This window comes from Rousettus aegyptiacus, unplaced genomic scaffold (genome assembly GCF_014176215.1).
Source record: "Rousettus aegyptiacus isolate mRouAeg1 unplaced genomic scaffold, mRouAeg1.p scaffold_m13_p_4, whole genome shotgun sequence".
Classification (NCBI taxonomy): Eukaryota; Metazoa; Chordata; class Mammalia; order Chiroptera; family Pteropodidae; genus Rousettus; species Rousettus aegyptiacus.
The window spans coordinates 71,627,987-71,639,551 of NW_023416307.1; the positions used below are offsets into that span (position 1 = coordinate 71,627,987).

The following is an 11,565-nucleotide window of genomic DNA, read 5'->3' on the forward strand; positions in this document are numbered from 1 at the left end:
AACCCTGATAACTAGGGCAGAAGGCAGACCAGGGTGGTTGGGAGGCTCTGTGAGTGTCCCTTGCTCTCTAAGGGACTGGTTTCCCAGATGTCAGCACTTTTCAATAAATGTCTGGCCTTACGGTGAAAACTGCCATCATCGTTTCCCATTTGGCCTGGCTGTGTGGAGTCCAGAGGAAACCTGTTTATGTCACTTTTCTCTTGGAACCACCCACATCATTGGGAGGAATGGCATGGCGGGGAGGGGAAGCAATTGCTGAGGAAAGGAGGTGGTATTTGGCAAAGCTCTAAAGCAGGTCCTGGAAGAGGGTAGGAAAATAAGTTAGAGAAGGCCCAAAGTGAAACTGAAACAAGGAGTTTGTTGTAATCCAGGGCCCAAGTTTCCAGAAGGAAGACAGAAGGAGGCTGTGTCTTCAGAGAAGGTAAACTACATGATGCAATCAATGGCAGCAGTTGAATTGGGCTCAGTCTTTGCTAGTCTTATTGACTGGCTGAAAACATGTGCCCTGTGCTGTTTTTTAGTTTGCTCTAAAATTTATTCTGTCACAGCAGAACTGACAATAATTACAGCACTGCCCACTTTTCCCTTCTCTTGCCCCGTGTATGCGTTTCTTTCTTCTTTCTTTGCTTTCCTCCTTCTCTTAATTTTTCTTTTTATTCGTGCATTGCATTTAACTGCTGACACCTGTAGATAGTGTATGGCCTTCTTAATGTATTCAGAACAAAAAGACTGTCACTTATTTGAGGCTGAGGCTATGGACCAAGACTATCGTAGAAAGTACTACACATAAACATACACACATACATATGGTTCACAGAAGTTCTATTGGCTACTGGAATTTATTTTGCTATATGCTAAATTGAAAGCTTTTTATTTTTGCTAAACTTACTGAGGAATGTTGAATAATATGACTCATTGTATATGCTATATACATGGTCGGGGCAACTGTAGGAAGTACTGATAAAGAATTGTGAAGAACGAGGATTAACGCAACCACCTACAACAAGAATTATGATCAAGAGTTATGAAAAACAGATGTCAGTGTAAGCTCAATGTAACTACTGACGCAAAATGAATAACTGGTAAAGGTTTGATAAAAGTAAGGTTATGAATTATGGCTTCAGTTCCATATAAATAGAGCTGAATGTCTGTTATAGCTGTGCAGCCATTTGCTGACTACCTGTATGAATTCAGGTTTTTGTTTTGTTTTGGTTGGTTGGTTTTGCTCAATAATAAACTTAGCTCATTTATATTTATGAGTTGGCCCATTCATTTGGATTCAAATTTCTTTTTCCTCCCCAACAATGTTGAATAAATATCATTTTGTTTGCTGGTTTGAGAATCAGAATGGCATGGGCTCAAATATCCTGTTCTGCAATTTACCAGCAGGAATATCAAGTAAGTTTTAACATCTCTGAGTTTCAGTTTCTTCATTTGTATAATCAGAATGATAATAGCTTGCAGCATTGTTCTAAGGTTAAGAGATACTTGTCTAAAGCCTTTGGCATATAGTTTCATACTCAGTAAGTGAAAAGAATGCTGCTTATTACAAGTATACTTGATGTGGTTTTTTTTTTTTTGCATGGAATAGTTTTTAAATAATTTTTTATTTTTCAAATACAGTTATGCAATATATTAGTTTCAGGTATATGACATGGTGATTAGACATTTACATAACCTAAAAAGTGATCACCCCAGTATATCTAGTACCCATCTGACTTACATGAAATATTATGTCATCATTTAAAATAAAAATTTCAAAGACTATTTCAATGGAAGAAATGCTTATGGCAAAATATTAAGTATAAAGGCAAGTCACAAAAGTACCTATGCAGTATGATTCAAAAATGAAGATAAAACCTTGTAAGAAAGAAATATTAGGAAGTACATAGACCAACATGTAGAAGTGAGTGTATTGGTTGCAAAACCCCTTTTCCTTGTTGGTAGGGCTTGGCTTCTATGACACAGGCTAGAAGTGGCAGGTGCTGCTTTGGAAGATGCCTTTCAGCTGGGACACAAGAAGGGTATTCAGTTCTGGCCAGTAGAAAATAAGAAATCTGGGAAAGAGTTTTCTAACAAGAAGTGACATGTGGGAAGAAACATACATGTGGTGCTAGGAACAGGGGGAGCCATCTTGCAAGCGTGAGGGTATGGAGCCCATGCACTAAGGATGGTGATGGAGAGTCCTGGCACCTGATGAAATTGTTGAACTGCTCAAACAAATCTGGAAACATTTCCTCCAGACTTCTTGGACATAAAGGAATGAACCCTTATTTTTTAAGCCACTTTCATTAGTGTATTCTGTTTCTGGAAGTTGAATGCATACTAACTGATTTGAAAAATAAAGTTAATTTTAATTGAATTTTTTCCTCAAGTTTTCCACTTTTGAAAATTTTCAAATCTTTAAATTGGGAAAAACTATTTCAAATAGTAAGGAATTGAATCTTAACATAGTAAGTTATTGCTGTGATTTGACCTTAATTGAAGGATGGTTTCCAAGAGCTACTGAGGAATTATTTCCTCTCTTCCGCCACACCTTTCTGGCCTTCCAAAAATATTTTAAGTATGTGTCACCACAGTGATTGCTACCATGAGAATCAGTAAAATGCATGTAACTATCTTCTGATTATCTCACCTTTGACTAAACTATTGTCTGTGGCATATCTTACACAAAAATATTACAACAAAATAAAGATGAATAACATTCACTAATTTAGCATTAATGGATGGCTATTTTGTTTTCTTTTGCTTGGTGTAATCACCTATCATTAATGTGTATCTTGTCATTTATGGCACCAAGTAAAAGTCAACAATCATAATTAACACGTGAAATTTTTTCTAGCAAAGTATTGGAAACCTTAAAATATCATTTATTTTAAAGTTCTTAATGAGCTAATTCCTATCACAAGAGCTCCTCCTACCTCATTTTTTATAAGCTATACAGTCATAAGATATTTGCAAACATAATGCCCAAATCCTCATTTTTTGGATCTGAAAACTAAGACCCAGAGAAGTTAGAAGCTGGAGCTCATCAGGTTGCATAGCTGGAGCAGGAACTGTAACACATACCGTTGACGGCCAGTGGTCCCAGCACTATTTTAACCAAACATTGAGGAAAGTATAAAACTTCACAGCAGCCACTTTTCCTGTTTAGCTTTTTCTGGGAAATTTTTTATTATTAACTGAGGGGTAACACAGATGTTGGGTATTTATGCTAACAATAGTAAGATCTTGAGGCCGAACATTTTATTGAATTTTATGCTTTTCAAAAAGTGCTCTGTGATTTTATTTTTATACTTCAGTAAAATTTTACACGTAATAAATTTGCAAATATAATATCTGAAGTTAATGATATAATTTTTAATTTGGCAAATGTGGACATGCCATTAATTTTGGACCCCGGCATTTCTTTATTATGTTATTCGGAGTCTTATTGAACCAGCTCACTTCTTGGGATGATAAATGATAATGAGTATATAGAGGACATTGCACAAGAGACAGATATTCTGTTTATTTATTATATGATTTAGAAAGATCTGACATCATACCCTCAAGAAAACAAATCAGGCCAATCTGAGGCTCAAAGAACTGGGCTTTCCAGGACATATCTCATTAAAGAGAAGCAACATGTGACCTTAGGAACTTAATTTCTGAGAACTTTATTTTTCTTGTCTGTTAAATAAGGACAATAAAATACCAATTTCAGAGGGTTCTAAAAATTAAATAAGACAATTATTGTAAAAACATTTACCCAAATGCCCAACACATATAAGTAACATTAATTGGTCCTTGGAGCTGCCACTCTTCCAATTGTCACTTTCACTTTATCTTTATGTCCCCCTCCCAACTTTTTTCTCTCCTTTACATTTCTGCTTTATTTTCCCTCTTCTACTCCTCCTTTGCTCATCCTTTTCTTCCCCAGATATTTTTTTCATTCTTTTCTGTACAGATTATAACCTTAGCCAACCAGGGGCAGCATTCACAGCTCAAGAGAGATTTCAAATCTCTCTTATTCCTCTGACTAATAGTTAGCATGAGTTTTCTTTTTCTCTGTTTCAATTACACATTATTTAAAAAAAAGAAGGCAGGCATCCTCAGTAGATAACTTGGTTACTTTGCCGATCCTTATATTCTTTCAGATGCAAGCTTTTAAATACAGTTATTTTAAATTTGCAATTCACAAAAACATAAATTTAATTTTCTGTGCAGTAAATATAATAACTTTTTTTTTTGAAAAAACAGACTGTGCCAGGTCCTGTTCTATACCTTTCATGCTTATTAACTCACTTAAGTACCTAGTAAAGCACAAAACCTGATGAAACAGTTTTTTTTTTTTGAGTTTTATTTGGAAAAAAATGACATGCTCGTTAAATAAAATTATGTAAATACAAATAAGTGCATAGAAATTAGCTTGCACTCATAATTCCATGATTATGATATAATCAGTTAATATTTTAGTATACCTTCATATGTGCATATATGTTTTATAGACATACATATAATATAATTAAGATCATACTGCATATACATGTATTTTACCCAATACACAATTTTGCGATAAAATATTTTTGATGTTGAGATGGCTGTAGATTAGGTTCTAGCAGGAAACTACAGCCATGTGTATTCCTTTTACTGAAGAATGGTCCTCTTCCCTTTGGAATGGTCATCATTTCCCACTGGCCACACATTTAAATTACAATGGTGAGGATGATGACCTGTGGGGGGAGGGGGGACAAAAGACAGATTAAGAGGAAGGTGACTATCTTAAAATCTCTGCGGTAAACTTATTGTTATTTTGGAGGAAGCTAGAGAAACATCTTGGAATTTCCAGGAACTATCTTATTAAGCATTAATCTGTTAATATTCTCCAAAGGGTGATCTTTATTAAGAGAGTTATCTCAGGTGCTCTGAGAAGGTAGCAAGTAGAAGGGAATATCCTTATTTAGAGCTTCTAATAGAGCTCCTTATATTGACACTTCCTGTTTCATATGACATAAAAACACAGAGCAGATAAAATGGTAAAAATTTTAAGGTGATCTCATTAGGAACTAATATCTTTGGCCTAACTTGGAAGAGGCTAAAAACTTCAAGGTTCACACAGGTAAGTAATGTTTTGGAACACAGGTGAGAAGATTCTGAAATTTTTAGAGTATGTTGCAGAGTTGGATTCTATAATGTAGGTGAGACCAGAGGTAGATTTATAGCGGGAAATGGATAGAGAGATAATAATCAGTCTGAGTTGAGTTTTGGCAGCAATCAGGATTAAACACATAGTAGACATGTAACAAACCAGTTGTAAAAACTCTCTTTTGGGTGTGATGCAATTGGAAATTTTGTGCCCTTCTTATATGGCCCTACCCATGATAAGTGCTTTACTCAGGATGAAAAATTCCATTAAATCAGTAATGAAGTCAGTGATTAATCTGAGGAAATCAAGGGGAACTAGACATTGAAAATAATAAGTAAACTTATCTGTGATGTTAGTAGAATGGTGAGGGGTGATTTATATTTGTAGGTGAGAACCTGACACCTTGGTGTCCCACTAATTTTACTGTGAACTAATGTCAAATAGTTTTTAGCTATGTGGTACATGGGGTTAACATTTTACATTACTGTAATAAAAACTTTAAAAGATAGCGGTGCTTTTTTTTCTTTCCCAACAATGTAGAATGGTTTGTTGTAGATCAAACTTTCCCTTGAGAATTAGAAACGCTGGACAATATATAAAACCATCAGTTTGAAGACATTAGGGAACAGTAAGGCCACCAAGATTCTTGAAAAGGTATAGTGGACAAATTTAGAAAACTCCTTAAATCTTCTAGGTTCTATAGGTCTCCCAAATCCTCAAACTTACCATGGACATGAGCTCACCACTGTTTCATCAATAAATTTGGTGGGCTGCCTCAGCTTCCCCCAAGATGAGTGCTATTCTCCAGCATGAACTCAGTTGTACCTGATGTAGTATGAGCTGCTGCAGCTATGGCACCAGGCCCCACCGTACATGTCAAGGATCTGATTTCTGCCAGTTCCGGAGGTGGATGAAGTAACATGCTGCAGGGTGTAGGATGTTGCTAACCCAGTGGGTCTGAAGAGGCCAGTTGCAAAATATGGAAAAATATAGAGATTAATGTATTACAAAGTAAATTTTGACCAATAAAATTTAACTCAAGAGGGAACCATTGTATAAATTCCTCTCCCTTCCTTCCTCTAATAGACTATTCCAAGACAGGGCGTTTCTACACAGTGAGCTATGTCTCTTCATGAAGCGGTAGTCATCTTCAGTAATACACTAACTTGTTTTTGTGTCTCCTTCTTTTATGCCCCCCTCTCCTCCTTTTTCCTTTACTTTTATTATCTCAGGTTATACCTACAGTAAGTAGTTAGCATTTAACTTTTACCTCAGAATTTCTTTTCTAGGGAATGTAAGCTAAAACAGGATGAAAATATAGAGAAATGAGCCGAATTTGGCTCTATTTTCTCCCTTTGGGCATTTGTCTGTTTGCAAGTAGAAGCCAAGAGGCTGAGAAGCTGAGTAGAGTTCTCAGCAGTCTTACAGTGCCAATCAGGAAGGAGAGGCCCAGGCAAACACTCCAGTGTTAACTTATAACTCGAGCAGGGTGAGACATGTTCTCAAAAATAACAAAGACTGTCATCGAACCAACTAAATCTCTGATCGAATTAAAATTAACCTTTCTCTCACCTAACTGTCAAACACAAATGAATTCTTTCTGGAAGATACTATTATCTAGAGTCTTAACATAGCTCCACAATTTATTATATATATTGTCTAGCTGCCAATCAAAAATTACTAGGCATGCCAGAAGATGAGTCCACAGGACCAAAAACAAAAATAAAAGTGGCTGATAGAAATACCCTCACTGGAAATCCAAACATTAAAATTATTACACATGGGCTTTAGGTTCCAGAAATCAGATGAAAAAATAGAAAAATCTCAGCATATAATTGGAAAATTTTTCCAATGATAATCATAGAATTGAAAAAATATAACTAAAATTAAAAAGTTAATAGAAGCAGATTTATAAAAAGAAGCATAAGAGAGGTATCTGAGAAATGGTAAAAATAGTTAATACATATGTACTTGAAATCCTACCAAAAAAAAAAAGAGAAAGTTGAAGCAGAGGCAAAATATGAAGATCAAAATGATCAAATTCTTCAAACCATGAGGCCACAAATTCAGGAATCCATAAACCCTATGTTATTTAAACATAGAGAAAATAACTTATAGGTGTATTATAGAAAATTTTTAAAAACCAAAGACAAAGAGAAAACATTAATACAAACTAGAGGAAAAAGACATCTGAATGTTTTGGGTCTGTCTTAGCCTGATAATAGTGACACTATTGCTGAGTATCCTGGAGAAACTCACCCGGGCCAGTACTACTTGTGGCAAGCCTCGACAGACATTGCTCACCCTAAAGCCAATGTTGTGGCTGAACCAGCCCTTAAGGTACTTAATGACTGCAAGACACACCTCAGCGAGAACCATCAGGGAACTTGGGAAAGACAAGGTTTATTACTCACAAGTCGTGGAGGGTACACAGCATGCCCATTGCCACACAAAAAGTTGCCAATAGAGAGGGAGAGCATGAACCTGGGGTTCTGCTTTATTGAGGGTGAGGGTAGGGTGCCTGGGTTTTCCCAGATTCACTCTTTACTGGTGAATTTAAAACCTAAGAGCATAAATTAAACCGTGGTTCTGTTCCCCCTATACCTTTAAAAACTGGCCCCCAAACCTTGGATCAGGGAGTTTTGGATTTTGAGCAATAGCTTTTTATGAAATAGCCAACTTTTTCTCCACTGCAATTTTGGGTGTTTAGTGCTTGGCTCTGTTCGCGCCGGCCGAACAAACTCATTCTGTTCTGTAACACAGTCAGGAACAGACAGACTGGTGCATGACTGTGTGGGTATTCCCTGAGTGAGAACCGGGCAGCCTCCTCACTTAGGAGCTCTTTTCCATCACTTTCTTCCCTGAAGTCCAGGCCACTCCACTCTCTTTAAACCCTGACCTTTTCCAATAACTCACTACTAAACTCCATTCTAGGGTTTAGAAAACAAAGCCTTTAACTTCTTTCCTGGAAAAAGTGAAGCTCAGGCTCTCAATATCCAAAACCTTGCCATCCCTCTTAAGAAAAGGAAAAATGTGTTTTAGTCCATATCTAAGACACACACACACACACACACACACACACACACACACACACACAAGAATACTGTCAGGAGAGATTTATAACCAAAATACTTTGGGCAGCACTCTGGGAACATCTCAAAAATGTTTGGGATATATTTAAAATAAGTATGTATGGGTATGGATATGAGTATGGGAATTACCACCAAGCAGGTTCATGGGACTCCTGCTAAGGCAGTAGAAGTTTAACTTGATCCTATAGTCATAGGCTAGTGTGGGTGGGTATTTCCCCAAGGAACAAGAATATCCTTTGGAATTTCCCAGAAAGTATGGTTGAGGAAAAGCAGAACCATGTGCTCATGATGGTACTGTGGTAGGGCAGGTCTTCAACACTGGAGGAAGATTAGTGGTGGGGCCTTAGTTGCAGGACAGGTCCATGGATGTGCATTCATGCACATGCAGAAAGGGGAAGTGGTGGGACTCCCCTCAGTTCTGAAATCACGCAAGATCTGAGTGGTAGTGCAAAAATGGTCCTAGAAAATGAGTGGGGCACTGTAATAATTCCTTAGGAGTAACTCATGCCCTTAATTGGTTTTCTCAGAGCTGGTGTGGTCTGAGAAGCAAGGCTTGTACATATTTGGGTCTATGCTAATATGATAGGATTATTAATTACAGTAACTATACCAGTAAATGAACCTCACCAACATTCCAGCTACCATGCTAAGTGCTTTACTTTCATTATGTCGGTTACCGCCTTGAAAGTACGTGCCATCAGCCACACTTTACAGGTGAACTAATTGGGGCAAGTGAGCCTCAGAGTAGTTAATAAATAGCAGAACAACAGGAATTCAAATCCAAGTCTAAACTTAAATGCTTTGTGTTTACCATTATTCCACATTTATTCTTAAGAATAAGATATGGTGGATTTAAACTTTTTAGGATTAGATATGGTGGATTTAAACTTTTTAGGACCAGCTGGTACAGATTTAAAACCTTATATGAGCTGGGAAATAAAGAGGTTCTTACTGTCAGCAATGGATTTGGATTTTTTTTAATCTTTTTTTTTTTGTATTCTTTAAAACCAAACAAAGCAATTTCCTTTTTAAATATGAATATGATGATACAAATTTAGTTGTCAAAACTGTGTGCAAAGAACTATTACAATAACTTTCTCGAATTAATGAATTGTCCTAAAATGATTTTCTGCAGACCTTTTTGGGCCTAAGAAAGAAGCCATAAGTATTAATATAGGTTAATTTTAGAAAAAGTGTGACTTTGATCACTTACTTACACAAAAGCAACTGTTTATTCAGAAGCTGAGAAGGTAGACTGTCTTCTGCTTAGTTCACCAGTCCACTGGCTTCTTTTGCATTTAGCTTTTAAAAAATGATTTAAAGTCGCAGATATAAAATTGGACACCAACTGTAAACTTAATTGCGATTATAGGCACTGGGTATGACATACTTCCGTGGGAGTACCAACCCACACAGCTGGGATGTACCAGCCCACACAGGCAGGAATGCCCTAGTGGAATCACACAATGTTTATTAACATGCTAGGGGGCAGGGTGGGAAGAACCGAGAAGCCAGATGGAGACACTCTAGGAGAAACACAAAGACGTAAGTTCCAAAAATGGAGTAGCAGCCCGCACAGAGACACCTAGATTTATTTTGTTTTTTGTCTGTAGCTCATATTACCAGCTGTCCATATTTAACTGAAGTATATAATTCGTTTGACTATTCTATTCACTCTCAGACCTCTTAAGGTAAACAACTCCAACCCTGCTGTCTGAGTCCCCACGTCCACCTGTCTTTGTCCAGAGGTTCTCCAAGTGCAGCATCTGGAAACCTATCTTGCCTCTGGTCGCGGAATAGCCCGATTTAGCCTCATGGTTAATGAAGAACATCAACCCATGTAGGTCTTAATGAAGAGGGGTTGCGCTAAGACCAGCACGCCGTTGGCTTGTCTTGTCAAAGAACTCTCTTTTGGGCTTTTTTTTGACAGCTTGTATTAGTAGTGCTTTGAAGCTTTCCAGTTGGCACATAGAGACGGTCTACTCATTAGTACTGGCCATCAGGTGCTGGATGAACTTGGCCTAGAGCTTGTGGGCAGACCAGGGATTCCATTCGTTTATGCGTGTCCCATTGAATGTGAATCCCTAAACCTTCTCGCTTGTTGTGTGATTTCAGGGAAAACTGGAATTCTCTGTAGGAGATGCTGTCCACCTCATTTAAGGCGATCCAGCACTGGAGGCTGATGAAGTCCTGTTTGCAGATGAGCAGCCCCCGGTCGGTTATGAGCACCAGCCGCTTTTGGTCGTCAATCCAGTGAACCACCTAAGTCAGCACCACACCCCTTGGAAGTCACTGTCCTCCACCTGCCAGACCACCATGCGGACCTCGTTCTCCTCCCTCTTGATGATTCGAGGCCGGAACACGAAGTTCTCCTTGTCGCGGGAGGGGCGCGTGGGCTTGTGGATACTGAGTGGACACGGTGGCTGTCGCATCGCCACTCCAGCTGCCCAGCCCAACTTGGGACCCTAACACCACACAGAAGCAGCTGCTGCAGTCCGCCTGCCCCTGCCTCTGGATTTAAAAAAAATCTTTCTGGATTTCCTGGACATTTATTTGGATATTAGGCAGAATTTACATTCATTGCATGGGTGTAGCAGCAACGGTTTTCCAATAGTTCTTAAATTAAAATGTGACTTCTCTTTCCTTGTTCCAGGCAATCAGATCTATCGATTGTATGTCTCATCTTGCGGGGGTTGGGAGGGAAGGAAAAGTTTTAGCAGTTACAAAAACAAATAAGTACTCTATAAATATACTTAAAACCACTGAACTGTACATTTCCAACAAGTGTCTTATGTTATGTAAATTATATCTCATTAAACTGTTAAAAATAAAAGTATATGTTTGTATTGAAGTTATTTATATTTATACATAATTTCTGCAGTTACATATATGCATGCATTGACCATCTAGCCAAAATTACTTTATGGTTATTTGTACTTAAGACAAATTCCCTTTTTTCCAGTCAGGTATTTTTGTTGTTAATAGTTGCACAAATTCTTTCATATAATTTGTTATCGTTCAATCAGCCATTGTGTAGCTGTTGCACAACTGAGTTATTTCCAGGGTTTTGCTGTTACAGATGTCACTAGTTTACAAAGGTATGTACACACAGCTTGTATTCATTAAGATAAATTCTCAATAGTGGAATTACTAGGTCAAAAGCTATGACTCTTAGCATTCTCGTTAGATGTTATTAGAAAGAGTACATCAATTTGAATGCTATCGAACTTGGAGTTCATACATATCTTGCTGATTTTTCTAGCCTCTTCCTTGATTTGACATGGTTAATATGGTGTACTCTAAAATTTTAGAAAAGTTCGACTAGTATTCCTATTTCTCCCCTTC

General features: G+C 37.6%; 1 protein-coding gene across 1 annotated transcript in view; it reads left to right on the plus strand.

Annotated features, from left to right (window-relative positions):
- Positions 1–11,001, plus strand: part of LOC107505649 (translation initiation factor IF-2-like) — a 67,242-nt gene extending 56,241 nt beyond the window's left edge. The window contains 1 exon segment of the mRNA XM_036219661.1: positions 10,336–11,001. Within this exon segment, the coding sequence (XP_036075554.1) occupies positions 10,336–10,357 (22 nt within the window). The 3' untranslated portion in view covers positions 10,358–11,001.
- The last annotated feature ends 564 nt before the right edge of the window (positions 11,002–11,565 follow it).